This window comes from Poecilia reticulata, linkage group LG2 (genome assembly GCF_000633615.1).
Source record: "Poecilia reticulata strain Guanapo linkage group LG2, Guppy_female_1.0+MT, whole genome shotgun sequence".
Classification (NCBI taxonomy): domain Eukaryota; kingdom Metazoa; phylum Chordata; class Actinopteri; order Cyprinodontiformes; family Poeciliidae; genus Poecilia; species Poecilia reticulata.
The window spans coordinates 2163777-2183045 of NC_024332.1; the positions used below are offsets into that span (position 1 = coordinate 2163777).

At 39.4% G+C, this 19269-nt stretch overlaps 1 protein-coding gene across 1 annotated transcript; it reads left to right on the forward strand.

Moving 5' to 3' along the window:
* The first annotated feature begins 7475 nt into the window (after positions 1-7475).
* Positions 7476-15908, forward strand: ndfip2 (Nedd4 family interacting protein 2). Its single transcript, XM_008428128.2, has 8 exons — positions 7476-7710; positions 12285-12486; positions 12706-12836; positions 13320-13407; positions 13507-13631; positions 13717-13783; positions 13871-13976; positions 14092-15908. Exons 1-7 carry the CDS (start codon positions 7684-7686, stop codon positions 13972-13974), a joined length of 744 nt encoding a protein of 247 aa, XP_008426350.1. The 5' UTR covers positions 7476-7683; the 3' UTR covers positions 13975-13976; positions 14092-15908.
* The last annotated feature ends 3361 nt before the right edge of the window (positions 15909-19269 follow it).

Below are 19269 nucleotides of genomic sequence, written 5' to 3' on the forward strand. Positions count from 1 at the left end.
AAAGTCTTGCCAGAGAATTTCATTCATTCATACATATTAGCTGACTTCTGAACACCATTGATTGCTCTGGATTTTATTTGGGGAGGTTAAAAACACGGACAGGATATTAATGCAGGCTACATTTTTTTTACATCCTCCTTCTACTTCACAACTATGCACTAACTGAAAATCATTTTTTGCTGTTGCTGACAAAATTAAGAACAGTTTTAGGACTTTTAATGTGTTTGTGAGCCACTGTACATTTTGCAGAAGGATTTGAAGGGTTTATCAAAGCAAATTCAGTCAATATTTTTTTCTGTTTCCAAACTTCTTCCAGCACAAACTGTTCTTACTGGAAATAAACCAAAGTCGAGATTTACAGTACTATCAAATTGTATCTAGTACACTACATGACGTCCCCAGATCATCTGGTGCACTGAGAGGATAAATAAGAAAAAACACTCCTACTCTTCTTCTTTGTCAGTTGCTTTGGCTGTGTTAGTAAAGATGGATCCCCTCAAGAGTTTGTGAAAACCTGCCCACAGATAAATGAAGGAAGTCAGTTCATCCAAGCAGTTTGCAGTGACTATCCCTCCAGGGCATGGTGGTTGTGGAGAGGCTGCCTTGGACGTTGTGATTGATGACCATGATGCCATGGCACTAAAAAAAAAAAATCACTCGGGAGGGGCAGTAAACTAAGTCAACCAAAGGTCAGCCAGACAAAAGAAATTGTTTGTTTTATAAGCTCTTTGTCTCCCATCATTCACTCTGATTTTATTGATCTTGATGCTTCAAAAAAAAAAAAAAAACTCTACGGATGAGGCGAAGCACTTGAGACATCATTAGACACCCTCTGATAGGTCTACAATTGCTGCAAAAGCTATAAAAGCACAGGGATGTGTTGGTGAAAAATTACAGAAACGGCGGACTTCATTTTGGGATTAAGTTTCAAAACATTTGCTGATTTTTCAGGAGAGCCGGCATGACCTGAGGGAGAGAGAAGACAGGCACACGAGGTGCTTTGAAGCTCTGCGGTTATTGGTTTGTTACTTTATATTGCTTGCCAGAAATTAGACAGATTCTATCAAATTTTCAGCACCAGAGAGGGAAAAAATGAGGTCACAGCAGCAGCTGGTAATGCGGCAAATAACACCGAACAAAGGATAGAGAAATGTTTTATACATTGGCCTTTGTGGTACTGTTTGGTCAGGAAAGGTTTGGACTCTGAAACATGTGTGACATTTCCGCTGTGTGCTAAAACAACCGAATGTATTTATTTGTCTGGAAATGCAAAGAGTACGGCACATTTCCAAACCTACCAAGACATGACACTGTAATTCAACTGACAGACTACCAGGCAAGCTGAACCTTCACCCTAAACTAACACCCTCAACAAATCAGAGTTATATTTTGCTACCAGCCAACAAAATTGTGTCTAGATTTGAAAACAATGTAACCATAAATTCTGTTCTCCACAGTGAGAATGTCTGGCCGAACTCAGGATAACTGGAAAAACTTTTTTCACAGCACAGTTTATTCAGGAAATTTCTCCACAGCACAACATTCAGATGTTTAGAATTTTTAGCATGCATGTCAAAGTCATCTGGTTTTCCACAACAACATTTTAAGATTTAAAGTAGCTGTGCTGCACTCTGGCCAGTCGCATAGCAACAGCAGCTTTGAGTCGGCCATCTCATCATACACTACATATTTAGATTAAAAACTAAACACGGTTAGATGACATGGGCAAGTTGTTCGGAAGTGAGTGGCAGGCCCCCTAATCAGAGCATTTTTCTGGGTGTATTAACCGGACAGACCCAGGTAACTTTTAACCACAGTGGCTGACCCGAAACGACCGCTCCAGAGTACTGAAGACTCACGAGGCGGTGCCGACTCAGCCCCGTGTTTCTAGCTGAGAAACTCGCTTGCTGAATGAATTCTTTCTGATGTCTTCTTTACTTCACTTCTCCCTCCCGCCTTCAAACTGACATACTTTCTTCTAATTCGACGGCAGCATGGTGAGGGATGGAGGGAGTGTGGGAGAGAGTAGGAGTGAGGAGGGACTGATGGAGAAAGAAAGGAAGAAAGAAAGTCTGTTTCAGCATCAAAAGACTGTCTCCGAGACTAGGGGGAATACATTGACTCTTCCATGCAGTTTTTGATTAAACATTTCTGTTTTATGAGCTCAATATACAGCAGCAACAGCAACAGAAATGTATTATCTATTTCACTCATCCTAATACACCCTGCTGCTTATTATTTCATTTCTTGCATGTATTATAACCTGCATTTTAGTTCCTAAGACTAACTTCCAGGCAGACACTGTAAAAACCAATATTTCTGCAGATCAACTGTCCTGCAGTGAATCTGGACAAAATAATAACTTCTTTTTTTTTTTTTTTTTTTTTTTTGAAGAGGCCCAAGTCATTAAAAATGTAAAGGGCTATTCCCCAAATGTTCAATTCTGCAGAGAATAAGACACCTTATTAAATATGACCCAGAAACAACTCACTCATGACTCGACTTGCATCTCCTCACTGCAATAATTGTTAAGAAGAAGAAGAAAAAAAAGCAAAACAAGCTCTTTGGAGACAGATTAAAGAGAATACTGACTTGGTCTCAATGTGGTGATTATAATGCAGTTTTGTTTTCTCACAGTGCTGCGAAAGTTTTGGAACAGTCTCGCTTCCACATTCGCGGAGGCAATATAAGCCTGATTAATGTTGGGTTTAATTGAACATGACTGCGTCGCTGCATTAGCAGTTGTTCAGCTAATTGAATTAAACATGAATTGCAAAGTAACACATGCAAGCTATGCAGCAGCTGTTTATTAGGAAAGATCAACAGATATGATGAACTGGGAAAAGTATTGTCACAAGTTTATGTATGTACGACTAAGTTCTACCTACAAGAGTGTCTGTTTACAAAGATGCAGATACAGACACAGTGGAATATAAAACACAAAATCTTTGTCTTTTCAGCAAAACCTGGAGAAATTTGTTTATGGGTAGCAGGAAATAAGTGGGAATTCAGACTCTTATGGACTTAATGCTGTTCATATTCTACATATATGGAGAAAACTCTCGGTCTGAAAACTCTATAATTAGGAAAGAAAACACTAGACGTTAATAACTTTGCTTAATTTGTTCCAAAGATTCAAGTCTCACTGAGGTCCTCTCAAACAGTATTTGATTAGAGCACTCTAACGCTCCGGTTTCAGTCGTTACACAAACTTCTCGCTCTGCCAATAATGACCAGCTCTGCCAGATGCAGTGGAATAATTTAAACCTTGCTGAAGCACTGCCTCTCAGTCCATCAGTCCACCGATAAAAAAACGCCTTAAAACCACAAGGTATGCTGAAAGAGTAGATTTTATAGTAAACAGAACATTTCTTATTGCAGTCTTTTCAAAAAATATCTTAGAGCACATAACTCGTTATTCTGTACTGCGGTGATAATCCAGTCCAACCAATGGTGAGCTTTACCCCCAGCCCCTCTTTTCCAAATGACAAGAGCACTTCGATCAGTTCCAGGAGAGACTGATGGCAAAGTATTTTTGTTTTAAATGTCAGCTAAAAGGTTAACGACTCTGTTTTACCATCATGGTTCAAGTCCATCACGGTTCAAGAATAAGAAACTATCCTTACTTCTTCACAGTTTCAGTTGGATTTCCTGAGGAGTTTGCACCTTACATCGGCCCTCTAAGTAATCCGTATTTAGGCTGAAATGAATTCAAGACAGGCTGGTGATGCATATTCAGATGACAAAAACCCGAAAAATGAAATAACTTTGTCTATTCTGCACCCTGCTGGACAACTCGAGCACTTGCAGCTTGCAGAAACTGCACCGTCTTCCCAAATCCACATTCACACACCCACACAATCATCTGCAGACACAAAGGGAGGCGTGTGCCGTGACTAATTGTCTGTTTTTTACATTTCCTGCTAATTAGCGGCTGCCAGTTTCTCATGGTGTTGCTTATTTAAAAGAGGGAGCCGTAGCTGCTATAATTACATGTTTAGTTAGAGAAAGTTCACATTTTGTCCCATAAATGGGACGATTTTAACCGGAGTTTGTATTAATTGCGCATTGCTGTTCCCTCAGTTTGTGACATGAAATTCAACTATTATTATTTGCCCAACAGTCATCTAGTTGGTTTCATAGGCATTCCCATCCTAAGATGAATTTAAGTGGAGTCTTTATTTCAAGAAAACAGCTTTCTTGGAAGAAGTATTTTGCAATCAGGAAATCCGCCTAAATACTTGAATGGATTTTTTATCTTGCAGGACTAAGTTGTTGGTATATGCTGTATCTTCTAAATTCTCTATTCTTTCTATGAAACAGCTCACAAGCTGACTTATTGAGCTAAGGATTAACTACTGTTGTATGGGTTTTCTTATGGATATATTTTAACTAATTGCCAGTTTGTAATCAACTGGATTTGATTGTGCTGCACATCTGAAAATTACTGCTTGATTGCTGGAAAAATAAGCACCACTCAATTAAACTGGACTGATTTAATAGGTCACATTTTCCCACTGCCATTATTGCTTTTCAGCTTTCTGCAGATGATTTAACTACTATAACGTGAGTTTGTTTATTTTATTTTATTTTTCAAAAAAGGTCTCCTACGTTAATCATAGCATTCACAAAACTTTGGAGTTTAAGATCATCTCCAGAAATTAAATTAAATTGATAACAGCTTGTTTTTTTTGCTTTATTGTCAGAATGGTTCAGATTAGCTAATCAGCACCGTTTCTCCACTTCAACTTGCCTTAGATGAGGTTTGAAACGCAAAAACCAAGTAATTACAGAACAATAAAATGGCAACCCAAACAAATCCCAAGCAGAGTTGAAATCCTTGATGTTTTCTAACATGATGCAAAGGTGCAGTTGTAAATATATAAAGATCAGTTATGTAACAGGTGTGTCAGTCGTTAAAGAATGGATACATGACGTGTGTGTTGACTGATAAAGCAACTTCTGTGTTAATTATTAAACAAGGACCATTTGTGTTGTTATGTGTGTTGGTTATGATTGGCTGGAGTGTTGATTAAGCTAAGGTGTGTGGCTGCCATGTTGGATTATATATTCAAACTTTATGGTTATGGTGAAATCTCACAGGTTTGATGTCAAAGTTCTGTTAATTCGTAAATCAAAATCCAAGTTCTGTACTGCCTTAATTTCATTCCATAATCCCAAACAATACGGTGTACATTTGCCTAAAATACACATTTGCCACCTAGTGAACCTTGCAAAACGAATATGTCTCTTCGAGCCAAACCCTCGCCTTCCAGCCAAACCGAGTCGAGCTTTAATAGTAGAAGAATGAGTCTGCCGCGCTAAAAAGCTCCACCATCCGACAGAGACACCCACTGTTTCTTTATATAACACCTTTTTATAGCACCTATTTACCTTGAAACCATGTTGCCAAGTAACAGCCTCCCAATTGTGTGCTGTGTGCGCGTGGGAAGAGGGTGTGCATGCGGTGTCAGTGATGGATGTCTTGAGGTGCCATTATTGGCTGTAAAAGAGGTCTTTTACAAGCAGCTGGCCAAATGACTTCAACTTCTTTTAACTAGCGTGCTTCCCTGCTGCTGTCCAGCAGTTCAGGCCGGATCATGGAATCCTAATTGTTCCCAAAAGGCTAAAACACCACAAGATGGGAGATACTTTTTCATTCTCATATTTTTTTTTTCTCGCCTCTTTCTCTTTCTCCGTCGCTTTCCGACTCAGCGTGACCCACTTAACTGAAACATGTACTACAGTAATCCCTTTCTTAGTGAATGGGATTAATGTTTAATTCAAGAAGAGCCTTTTATCGATACCTCACTGTGCATAGGGCGACTTCAGCCAGCTTTTTCCTCAGACTGAAGGAGGAGGAGTGAGAGCATTAATGCGATAGACAGGGAAGATAGGAGTGGAAAGAGCTGTCTGTATTTTAGATCTTAAAAGGATGAATTTATCAGCAATGCAGCAAAGTGAGTGAGTCACCGAGGTTAAAGATAATAAAGACGGCATCTAAGAAATGCATTAGTGGTGGGACCGACTTGTGTTTTCCTCCAACCTGTCCTTCAGTTTCTATTTAGCTGTTGTTCTCAAAGTACTTTCAGGACGGACAGCTTTTCAGTGTTCACCCTTTAAACTTGAGCATTTCAATTTATAAAGGTTCCATTATGCGCTGATCCACTGCAATGCTGATCCAGGATTATCCCAGAAGCAGCAACACATGACGGAATAACATTTGAGATGAGGTAAAGAAACAAACCCGGGATGTTAAGGGTATCAACATATGAGCGTGTTGCATTTTTCTAAACTGTTCACATTGTTCTTAAAGACGCGTCTGAGCAAACAGTATGAAATCTTTGGTCTTTCTCTGCAGGAATGCAGTGATTTACACCACAAGGAGTCCTGCACCGGCTTTTCCTTCTGTGTGGGTGTTGAATTTAGTGAAAAATTCAAACAACTTTTGATCTCAGTGAACAGCTTTTCAAATAATTCATTTAAATACAAAACATGTGCCCCACCGGCTGACAGAGTCACGAGCTTTCTTAATCGTGAAAGTTTCAGTCTTTCTGCATGTTTTCACCATGGAAAGAAAATAGAGCCATCATAATGCTTTAAATTAGGTATGAATGCATCTACATTTTTCTATGCAAATAACTATGCAGTGGTTGAAATAAAAACTATATATATTTCATCACAGCAGGCACTGTGGAAAAGTGATTACAGCAGCTGAGAGGTGAGACAGAACTTTGGCTCCACCTACTGGTTTCAGCTTTGCTAAATATTTTGCGAGCGTTGACGTCATTGCTCCGCGGAAATCCGTCATCAAAACCTCAAGCGGTAAGTTAACTAGAGTCGAACAAGCACTCGGGTGAATTTCCTTCAAAATAATAATAATATGGACTAGAATATTAATGATTTTTCCTTCAAAAAGGTTTTTGCTGTATTTAAGACTCACTCTTTCTACAATGAAATTATAATAGAATCAAAGGTAACCTGAACCTGACTTAAAGGGTGCTGCTGTCCATGGGACTGAACAGCTTGTCATTGTTATTAATTGAAAAAAAAAAAGTTTTTTCAAAGATGTCACAGGAAAATAGTACAAGCCTATGGGTTATTAACCATTATTCAATATATTAAATATAAAAGGGAAATCTCATCTTATTTTATTACAAACATAGTGACGCACTCAAAGATTTTATTTCTAAAATTCTGTTAATTTTAGTAATAAAACATCAAAATCTAACGTCTCGTAAAATGTTTATGCTTTATAAAATCAATAACATTTTATAAAGCATTGAAAGCAATTATATTCTGTCTTATGTCCCTGTAGGCACACGAAACAGCATTTTTTTAAATAAAAAAAATATAGGTTTTGAACTGAATCACTAAAATAAGTTAACTTTCTGTTGCAATTTAGATGTTTTGTATGGCGACCCTGTTTTATTTTGAAACATCAAACCGGATGTTGTTAAATTGAATAGTGACTGCCTCTGGCAGCTTGACGCACTACTGACAGGAGTATTTTTCCAAGCGAGTGCGTCGAGGGTGCAGCCATTTCTCGCACTGCTTTCTGCTCTTCTCGCATTTGTTCAGACCCAAGTCTCTCTCCGTGACAGAAACCGCCTGAGGAAAGGCAGGTCAGATTCCCCTCTTTGTTTACTGAGCTGGTTTCCTCGCCAGCTGAACCACGTCGGGATGGACCCAGCAAGCCGTTACCAAGTGGTGAGTTGTTCGCAGCGACATCAGATCAAAACAGTTTGATTAAATCGGCCTAACAACAAACAAGGCCTTGCGGAAAATACAGCATAAACTTGATAACGTTATGTTGTCCTTTTCTAAACGTTTCTGACAGCACCTCTACGTCATGTATCCTCACGTATTTTACTTTTGACATAATTTGTTTCAAACTGTCGAAAAAAACCAGTTTTAACTAGTCTTTAACAAACCACTTCCGCATTTTCTAGGCTAACGTTACCCACTTAGCCAGCTAAAATTAATTGGATAAATCTTTTGAGCTCTGATACATTTCTGAAAAATTTAACCTGATGTTTTGTTTAGTGTTAAAACACGAAACCATATCTCAAAGTTAGCTTTGCGGTTTAGGATGCTAAATAATTAGCATGCTAGCTAAAAATGTAATTTCTGAAGCTTCCGAGAAGAGGCGATAAGGTCTTAAAATGGTTAACGCGCTTTGTACTGTGAACCACGGAGAACTATTTGATAAGGTACAAGGTTATTTTTCAGTTCTCTTCTACTTTCATAAAAAAATAAAGTGAGGTGGGGGTAACCAGGCTATTTCAAAACCTTTTCTTAGGTGCCCTAGTATCACTTTAAATGAGGTATACCTTGTAAACCGCAGTGTCTAGCTTTGAAATTACAATGTGCAGATGTCAAAATGCATACAGAAAGGCACCAATCAGGCTTTTTGACCGGCTGTTTTGTTTTTGTTTTTTTTACTTTGTTTTTCTGTGAAGTTTGAAGCTGACAAAGGATTACTCACCCAACAGAAGCTAAGCTCACATCCTTAAAAACAGCTTTTTAGTGTAAGTGAATTGCAACATATTCAGGTTGTTGCTTGATATATTCATAAGATGTAGCAACTTAATTGAATCTCTTGGAGTTTGCAAATAAGAATGGAAACAAAGCTAATATGAAGAAATTGCACTTTATCAACTGTCTTTATGGTTAATATAATCTATATCTGTACACTTTTACAGAGGTGGAAGTGTATAGATAATAATTATGCACTTATTGGAGCTGGATCTAATGCCCACACTCTCTTAAAGCAGTGAAATAATCCCTCACAGCCCCGTTCAAATGTCAAACGGAGACGTTTTGTTTTCGTGTCCGGATACCTGCAGTCGTGCATGTGGGTGTTTGGACTGACAATCCTCTCAGATTCTGGTGTGACCCCTGTAGCGAGGGCGCGCTCTAACGTTTCATGACCAAACAAAGCCAGGGGGTTGCAACAGCCTCTCGTATTCCAGGAATAACGGAACAAAAACGCTCGTCGGATTGGGTTTTGTTGGGGTTCAGTTGTTCTCCTCACCACACCCCGTCCCTCCTGTTAAGTATTTGTTCAGTTTCAGTCAGATTTAGACACACGAGGAGGCTTGTGGCTATGCTGTTTAATATCTTATGTAACCCGCCGCAGCCCCCTCCTCCCAACATAAGGCTTTGTCCTTGATTCCCAGCCAGACGTTGGCCGATCATTCACTCACCGATTAATGGAACTATGTCTGAAAATAAATATTTCTACGTATTTACTCACTAAAGAGGTAAAACATGAGTTCTTGGTTTTTTGTTTTCAACATGACTGCATTTCTTTTAAAAGCTGCTCGGATATTAGTCACAGCTGCGATAAAAATGGTGCTTCCCCAATATGCAGAGGTGGTAAACCACAGGCTTGCCGTTTCTTTACTTTGTGGAAAAAAAACTTCAAAATGGAGAATTCACTTCTTTAATCGTTTTTCCTGTCACACCATCAAGATTCTGGTTGAAACTTCAGCAACTTACAGTTACAACTTAAAGAGTTCCCAGAACTCTGAGGTTTTCCTTGACGTAGGAATTTGAAGACTTGACAGGCCGGACTGGTTCGGTCGCTTTCGTTTTCCCGGTGTGGCGACGGCGAGAGGTGGCATGTGTGTCAGTGTGATTCACTGGCGGAGGAGGAGGCGGGCGGCGGAGAGGGCGCCGGCCTTGGCTCAGGACTCTGCTCCCTGAGCGCCCTTCTAGTTAATCTTTGGTTTATGTCAGCAGTTTATTTTGCGATTATCTGCGGCTCGAAATGACGTCGGCGCCATCCTCAAAGCCAGATGCGAGCCGACCAACGGCAATGATAATCTTTAGCCTCTTTTGTGGATCAGTGTGAAAGCAGAACGAGGTGATTCGTCAAAAGTTTGCCGACTGTTAGACACAGAAACCTCCCCCCACTTCCTCCCTGGAGTAGTTTGGTAATCTCCCTCCTGGTTGTTGACTTTCCAGATTCCCATAACACCCCGGTCGCCTCTCTGTAATTTCAGAAGGTGTTTGGCTCTCGCCGCTGACAAAAAAAAAATTAATAGACTCAAGTCAGCAGACGACTCTTGGACGCACAAGCAAGCTTCATTCACTGATTACCTGCATGCGGTTCAGTTTTCGTCGTACCTGCATTTCTCGGGATGAACATTCTGTTCTGGACAAATGATAATGTGAAGTAGCATTTTTCTTTAATGGATTTATTTTTTTTAGTTTTGGAAAAAATTGTTGCCTAACCATGTGCAAAGTCATGTTAGAAATGTAAACAAGGCTTTTATTTCATATTTTAAAATTAGTTTTTTAAGTTACAAAGACCGTTAGACTTGATTGTGTTAAAAGAAAGTACACTGTATTTCACTGTAATGTCATCCATGAAAAGAAAATGGCTGAAAACAGAATATCTTTACCCCGGTGGTGTTCAAAGTGTGGCCCATGGGCCATTTGCAGCCCTTGACATAATTTTGTTCGCTCCCTGAATAAGTCAGTTTTCCAACAAAACGGAATACAATTGATTCCCTTCAAATTTTTTTTATAATATCTTTAAATAACTGAACAGTGTGACACACTTTTTATGTATTGGATCTGGCAGTTATGATGTACTGATTTTATTTTTAAAAAAATAGTTTGCTGAGCAGGTAGAACTGAAAAAAACCACAGCAGACACGACCACTTGCAGCTCATGGATATACAGAGTTATAATAATCACTAGAGATGTGCCGATCAGGTTTTTTCCTGCCGATTCAGATTCCGATCACCCATGAGGGCTGATCACCGATACCGATCACATAATTATTATTTTTTTAATCATAAGCACTACTGGTTACATTATATGGAAAAAGGAACCATAAATTCACCTTAATTTAGACAAAAACTTGTTTTTAATAACTTTTTCCAAGAAAAAAACAAAACGGGCATTGTGCAAATTGTACTGCTATCGGTAATACTATCTTTAACAGACTGAAAACATATGAAGGCTCTGAAGAGGCTAAATAATGCAAAACGTCCAAATAAAACCTCTCAACATTGCCAAAAAATTCAAGTATAAAACTTAACATTCAAAGGCAAATACAGGATCCATTACAATAAACAATACTGAGTTACGGAATGAAAACTTCCTGATAGCATGGCGGCTAGCTGATTACTGCTAGTTCTGATTGGTTGTTTCTGACTGAGCAGAGTAATTATGCAGAACAGGGAGGAGATCGATAATTTTTTTAGAGATTATCTGTCTCATGTTAGTACAGCAAAAGTTTGAATAGTATGTAAAATTTATTTTTTAAGTTAGATGCTGCAGCTTTAAGCAGAGGTTTGGTGTGAGAGTCACTACCAGGTGGAGCAGAAGCGGCGCTATGTCTGTGAAATATTACTACCTGTAGCGGAGCAGCGGTTCAACAGTGAGAACAGAACCAGCGTCTTACATCGCAGCTCGAAGACTTAAATAATTTTATGGGTTATTTGTTTAGCTTTCTGACCGTCATGCTAATCTGGGTGAGTGTTTGTAGCTGTGCGCTGCTTTACCTGCTATCTGATCCTCCATATGTCTTTTACTGCAGTGAGCCTCAATGTAGCCAAACTCCGCCAAGTATGGCATTGTTTTTATGCCATATTAGATTCGTCGTGTTGATGCRTTTTGACGTGCTTCACCCCACGTGCTTCAATTTTCCGCCGCAACACACAAACTTCCCCATTCACTCAGTGCGTTATAGTTCCACATCGCTCAGGATTTGTTGCTGCGCATTTGCGCAGAGTGAAGGGAAGAAGAGACCAGCTGCACAGGCGGGCTGCAAAATGAGATGCAGGTGATCGGCACAAGAGACCGCGATCACCGATCATACACTTTTTCACGGAAATCGGCCGATTATGATCGGTGGCCGATCGATCGGCACACCTCTAATAATCACGATATAATTTTAAAATGAATAATTAAAAGGAAAACAAAAACATTTTGTTTGTGGTAGTGATTGTTCAGAAACGGGTCGTTCAGCAGGGCAACAATCCCAACCGCAAGTCTATAACAGCATGTTAGGATGTTTCTAAGAACCAAAGTCCAGAACAATCACCTGATTCAGCTCTGTAATGTCAAAACCAAATTGTTGCCTCCAGGCGGCTGCTGACGAGTTAAAAACAGTCCCGTGTTGGTGCTAAAATACTATCTGGTGCTGCGTTGCTTAGTCCACCAAGCGTCCCGGCGACGAGCGAGGGTCGCCCCCTGAAGCAGCCGCAGATGATCAGATGATTGACTCGCGCCTACAACTCTAAAACCTCGTCTTCTTTTGCAGTTGCACAACGAGGAAGATTCGTCAGAGACTTCCAGCGTAGAGCAGCAGCCCTGCACTTCTGCATCAGCCAGAGCCGACGCGTCCGGCCCAGACCAGAGGGAGGCTCAGGCCGGCGCGGCCCCGGCCCCCTCAGCGGGCGAGGCTGACGCGCCGCCGCCACCGTACGCCTCCATTGACCTCGGTGCGGCCGCCGCGGCACCTGGTACTGCTTTTCCGTTCTACCTTAGAGCTCCTCTAAATGTCTTCCCAGGGTTGTGTGTTTTCAGCTTACAGAGGGTTTAATTTTTTTTTGCGGCGTTCAGACCATTGAGTCACGCCAATTTCTTACACCGCCTCACCTCTTTATTGTGGTTTCAGGCTCTGTACGTGGTTCCCTCTGTTTTTATTAACTGCGGCTTCTCGTCATCTGCTGTTTTTACAGAATCCAGCTTCCAGGGCGACTTCCCCGTTCCTCCGCCCTACAGTGTCGCCACGTCACTACCAACCTACGATGAAGCAGAGAAGGCTAAAGCAGCCGCCCTGGCTGCCTCCGCCGTGGAGGTGTTGCCCCGGGTAACGAGCCACACCCAGACCTTCTAGTCACTGTTTGCTTTCAATTTTGAGGGAAACATTCCTTGAACTAAGAGGAACTGCAAAGAAGACTTTGTCAAGTTCAGGATTATGACATAGTATTAGGGCCACACTCTATACCAAGTCTTGTAATATTATGACTGTTTATTCTCAGAATTTTATGACTTTCATACAACTATGACTTTATTCACATCATTTATTCACATCATTTATTTTATTCACATCACTATTCTTGTAATTTTACTTAAAAACTTTTTTTTAGGATGGCCCTAACACTTTGTCATACAGGATATTATTTTAAGACCTAAAAGTTATCAAACACCATATCCCTGACAGCGAAAAAGGGCAAACATGTTTAGCAATGCATCTATTGATTTTTTTTTTTTTTTTTTTTAGTGGGGCCACTTTCTGTGTCAAATTTTCTCTCCCATGTGCCTCAAGTTTTTTTTTTTTTTTGTCCTAAAGGATGATGACTTCCCCCCGAGAGATGACTTCAGCGACGCTGATCAGCTTCGAGTCGGGAATGACGGGATCTTCATGTTGGCCTTTTTCAGTGAGTTTTCCATGGAAACGAACAAACAAACCAAAACCCCAAAAAAAGAAAATTGTAAACTGCTACAACAGAGCACCAATGGTGTGTTTATTCCTCCAGTGGCCTTTCTCTTCAACTGGATTGGCTTCTGTCTGTCGTTCTGTCTGACCAATACCATCGCCGGACGCTACGGCGCCATCTGCGGCTTCGGCCTCTCACTCATTAAGTGGATCCTCATCGTCAGGGTATGTTAAATTCAAAATGAGTTTTTAGTTGTTGTTTTTTTTTAAGTTGGTGAATGTGTTTTTGAACTTTTCCCGGTTTGTTCAGTTCTCAGATTACTTCACTGGCTACTTTAACGGCCAGTACTGGCTCTGGTGGATCTTCCTGTTGCTAGGTCAGTATTTCCATCGTCTCAATCGAGGGTAACGATGAAAAAGCAGGTGGAAAAAAATCAAAAACATAACCAATTCTATCTGTTCAGGCCTCCTGCTGTTCTTCAGAGGATTTGTGAACTACCTGAAAGTACGCAACATGTCAGAAAATATGGCCACGTCGCACAGAACACGCCTCTTCTTCCTATACTGAAAGTAAGCCTAGAAGGAAACGCAAATCTTGCCACTTTTGTTTGACTAAAGTTCGCACTCTGCTGGATTAAAAGACAAACTACAGCACTGATGTGTCAGTGGTGTTCTCTTCCTCCAGGTTTCCTTGCCGCCAGCATTCCTTTCCAGCGCAGTTCCTTCCATCGCCCTCGCATGACCTGACAGAGGAGCCCGACAGCGACGAGAGGAAGCGGGGAAGGAATGGAGAAAGTGTTACCGGTTTCACCCATCTTTTCTAGAACAATTTGACCCACTCTAAAGAAAGTCTGTGCTTCTGAACTGAGCCAAAAAAGAAAGATGAATTTTCATTCTCTCCCCCAAATCCGCCTTTTTTTGCTTTCGTCGGGCTTACTCGTCGTGTTTCACGAAGCACAACGGGGAAAAAGCAATCTCACAAAAATGAAGGAATTTATTCAAACAAATTTAATCTGTCTAATTTAGTTTTGCATATTCAGTGTTAACAAGATTTCCTTTTGTCCTTGGAAGCGTGTCTCTGTCATCCACAGAAAAGGTGGGTATCAAACAGTCCGAACTAGTCTTACTTTAACTGTGATGTAACGTTGTTTTACGGTAAAACCAATCCAGAGATGCGGAGCCCAGAATGCAACCAGAACAAACAGGACTGCAGTTTTCAAACCTTTTAAGACTTCTTCACTTTAAAGTAGATTCAGCTTCTAAAGCTTTCGGACTTGATAATTTCATAGCATACGCCAAGTTAAACTCAACTCTTGCGCTTCAAGACACTCTTTTTGTCATCCATGCTTTTGTTCTTGAGAACATGCAAGCTAGAAAGAGCTAATCAATGATGTATATTTTTGGATAAAACAGTGTTTTAAGCTGCACAAGGTCTCATCAGGTCAGCTTTCTGGTGCTGTGGATGGGGAAGCGTGTTCACACACAGTGCTTTGCTTTTTCTTCTTTTTCCCCCTCTTGGTTTTGTTTCGAAAACGCTCTTTGGAGTTCAAGAGTCTTATGCAATTTAGCTGTAATGAATTTTAGTTATCGTGGCTGTAAGGTCGTGCGTTGAAGTAGATTTAGTCGATTCGTTTAACCACCGCAGGCCGAGGACCGTTTGGAAGAACGAGAACGTCGCAAAGAAACGCCGGGCTGACTTGATATGCGCGACGCGGACGGATCTCGGTTTGGGTGTTAACGTTTTCTTGTTTTGAGTGGAGACGAGGCGCGGCTTTGTTTAATACAAGAACAGCAGCAGGTGTTGAGGTGATCCACGAGCGTGACGGCGATGAAGTCTAGGGTTGACGTGCGGTCATGTTTGACTGGAGCCTGAGAAGATGAAATGGAGCCTCATTAGAAGAGGATAAAGTTTTGATTTTTATTTTTCCTTTTCATGAAATGATATGTGTGTATATACAAGCTTATGCCATTTTATAATATTTGCACTTTGAAGTTCTGATGTACAAGAAGATTTGTGAATCTGCTAAACTTGATGTGGGGGTAGAAAAAAAATACATCGTCTCTTAGCCATCCAAGATTTTTTTTTTTTAAACTGGAATTCTTAATCATCCCATAAGGATAATCTGCCTTTTGCACTTTTTATTTGTCAAAAATAATATTTATGTGTCTTGTTTTCATTGCTTTTAACCTGAACTGTGACAGTTTGAGAATTGCCAAACCTATTTTTTTTTTGTTTTCAAAAATTGACTGGTCATATCTTAATCCAGCCTCCTTCAGCAATACCAAGGACTTTCAGTGAATTAGAGCTCTACTGCATGATTTACCCACCTGAACTAGTTTGGCTGGGTAACGTTAGGATTAATCTACAAATCCATGTTTCTTTGTAAAAATGGTAAGTAAGGGGTGTTATTTCTCTGAGGCGAGACTCAGAAAATCATCTCAATCAGTTAGTATGCATTTACTATAACTGGAAATAAAATGACAGATCTTGAAAAAAAAAAACAATAAAAAAACATGCCAATAAAGTTCAAAAGCCTGCCACTGATGTGTTTGTTTCTGAAAATCATTTCACCTTTTTATATTATGTTTTTGCGGTCCAACTCATAGTTCCACAATGGCCAACCACTCTTCCTGAAGAAATGTGTCCAGTCTTGAGTGGAGTTGGTGTCTTACCCAAGTATTTACTACATAGTGTCTAAGTTAAACTCTTAAGTGCCCAGGATCAGGTTTCACTTTTGTTTTCCCCTCAACTAAACAAAACTATAAAGAGACGAGCACAGAATATGTGATGGTAGTTTGGTTTCCTTTTGTCAGCCTGTAGAAACCTTTTTTTTTTTTTTAGAGCAATAAGGAATGCCTTCAGTAACGAAATGGTTTTAAAGTTGGTGTGTCTCTCTATTGTTATTGTTGCAAAATGACTTGTCTTCACCACTAGATGGAGTCAGAGATCACTTTTACTCACTTCTGACTTAGTAAATTTGTTCCTCCTGAAAGTTTTATTCTGGTACAAACATATCTGCCTTTTATGCACATCTTTGAAAACACTTGAGACCAACTTGGTGGACAGTATTGCCAATATGGGAGCAGTTTTAGCTCTCATTTTGATTTTTGTTTAACTTTTAGTGCGTCCCAACAGTTTATGAATCCCGGTGGAAGATGCTAGGACTGAACTGAATATAACTGCTTTAAGTGGCACAAGGTCTGCATTTAGGGCCACTGCTTGGTTTCTTTTGTGGTTAGGTCATTGTGTGCTCAAGCACCAGCATTTAAGGACATCTATTATCGCTGCTGCCTGCCCTGTAAAAGCCTAAAATAAAAAATAAAAAGCTTAGTGAACGCTTTTAAGTGTCAGCAAAGTGAAATTTTGAGCAGTAATGTGATTATTGATTGTAATTCTACGAGTGGCTTCGTTACAGTGTTGATTTTGTTAATGAGTATAAACTATTTCGTTGACGCCACTTCTTTCATGACAAAGAGACGTCAAAAATAACATTACTCTTTGACTAAGCTCGTGACTAAGACATGACGAGACAAAACTAGATTCAGATGTTGGTGGGTGTATGACATTTCTGCCTATTGTTAATGTAATCTGTCAGTAAGCAGCTAAACATAACATGCTGCTGAATCCTATTCATTTGTCTGACCTTGAAAGCAAGGTCAGACAAAATGATATTTTTTATTTGGCTAAGATTTTATGATTAATCTAAAACGAAAGCAATTGTGATGACTAAATTCTGACTAAAATTGTTAAGACAAACTAAAGTCAAAATTAACGCTGCTGTTTTAAGCAGAATTTACCTTTCACCACACGAGGGCAATATTCACACACTTTCATTTCCCATAATCGGATAAATTCAAACATACTTTATTAATCAACAGCCAAACTATGTAACTCGTATCCAAGTATCTTTCGAGTCGCTGTGGGGTGGAAGGGTCTCCGACAGCAGTTGGTGCTGCAATGAAATTGAAGAGGCCTCTGACCACAGACTTCTGCTGTACTAATCTTAAATCCATCATGACTTGCTAACAGGAGTGATATTTCAATCGAGGACGAATAAGTGTGTTAAGTCATTTAAGGCTGAACAACCTGCATGATTTTGTAGGCTTCATAATCTATCAAGAATATGGGTCAAATCATGACGAAGCAAAACGGCGATAGTAGAGGATGACTAGATTTGAAGTCCTCAGCCTTTCACTTGTGTTTCATTCCAAAGAACATAAGACTTTTGACCAAGACGTGTTTGTCTTGCCCATGTTGACATCTGGACTTGAGGAAAACCAGACCAGAGGTAATAAATCAGATTTTCATTCCTGCAATGACTGGATGAAAGCTACTGATTTTCAGCAAAATGCCGATGTTGCTCTTCTTTTCCGGTTTGTACTACAAAGCTCTATTTGATGCCTGTCAGCACTTTTTACTTTTTAAAAAATAAAAATAAATACTTTAATACTCCAGTGATTCTTGAGAATATGGACGAAACAGGTCCGATGGATAAAGCACAAAATTTGAATAAAATATACACAAAATATTTTTTCAAATATCTTACTAAACTAACTTGGGTCATGTGAGCACAACAATGTATATTTTCCTGGTGTTTGCTGAATATTTTTTTATTTTAAACATTGTAGTCAGTGGATGATGCCTGTAAAAGCCCTTGTCCAGGAGCAGAACTCAATACATTATAATAATTTAAAACAAAGAAATACAAAAATTATATATTATGACAAGTATAAGTAGTCATATAAATAATTATAAAAGTATCAATAAATTGAATTAAAAATATTTTTTATATATTTTCCAACTCCATTGAAATTTGTCCCTAGTTTTTGTCAACACAGTCAGACATGAAAAGAATGTAAAAAAATCAGGCATTATTGGGGGGCACCAGAACTTCTGAGGACCCCATGACCACTTCCTTTCTCTTCCTTTGCTAAGAGGGCTAGTTAGCTCTGGTTAGCTTTTGTTATTCTTTAGTTTTTTCTTTTTATTCCTAAGTTGCTCGTCACAACCCTGATGTGTCAACACCATAACTGACAATTTACAAAACTTTGATGAAATTTTGTGAAATAAAAGTTTAATTTTGGTATATTGTAAAGATTTCATGGACCTGATGAGCTACAGTATGGCCTCCTTCAGAATAACATCATATAAATTGAGGTTTTTTGGCATTTCGTCAACTCCGTTAGATGTCAACTCCATCAGAGTTTTTGTGACTCTTTCAGTGAAATTGTTGTCAAATCTCACTTAAATGTGCAAATAATTCATTTTAACGTATTTTACATAAATCACATTACTTCACAGGTAACAAGTATTTCTTTTTACTCACTAGTTTGTCACCACCTTCAGTTCTGTGTCAACTCCGTCATGCACTGTCAACTCTGTCAGATGGACTTTTTGTTGTTTTTTTTTTTAAATAATATTTTTTTTGTTTCTTGAGAATCATTTGTCTGTAAAATGAGTAAAAATATCACTAAGAGGGTATTTTAAAAATCATTTTATACTTATTTTTGTCAGATGTTGACGACATGGGTCAGGTCGATTAAAAATGGAATAAAAAAAAAATGTTGCAACTGGGAGCCTGCACCTTAGCATCTTCACATTTCCATAGCATTATTTGTCATATTTGCATACATAAGGTTGAGAAATAATAAAAAAATATGGGAAAATTAAAACCCATTTTGTCCCTATTCTCAAGAATCACTGACTCCTGACAGCAGACATCGAAGCTAGGAGGGACAAAAGTATGTTATTTAAGCATTAGAAAATGTTTGGATCTTGAAGAAAAAGGACAGAAAAGTCCATTCACGTAGCTCTCCTGCCCCCTGGCCCCATTCTAGCCTCTTTCTTTTTGAGGGCCTTAAT

Excerpts from the sequence above, each read along its gene's own strand:
- ndfip2 (XM_008428128.2), top strand. The coding sequence starts at position 7,684 with ATGGACCCAGCAAGCCGTTACCAAGTG. Across the intron at positions 7,711-12,284 it reads CAGCAAGCCGTTACCAAGTG|TTGCACAACGAGGAAGATTC; the intron begins GTGAGTTGTTCG and ends CTTCTTTTGCAG. Across the intron at positions 13,632-13,716 it reads AGTGGATCCTCATCGTCAGG|TTCTCAGATTACTTCACTGG; the intron begins GTATGTTAAATT and ends CGGTTTGTTCAG.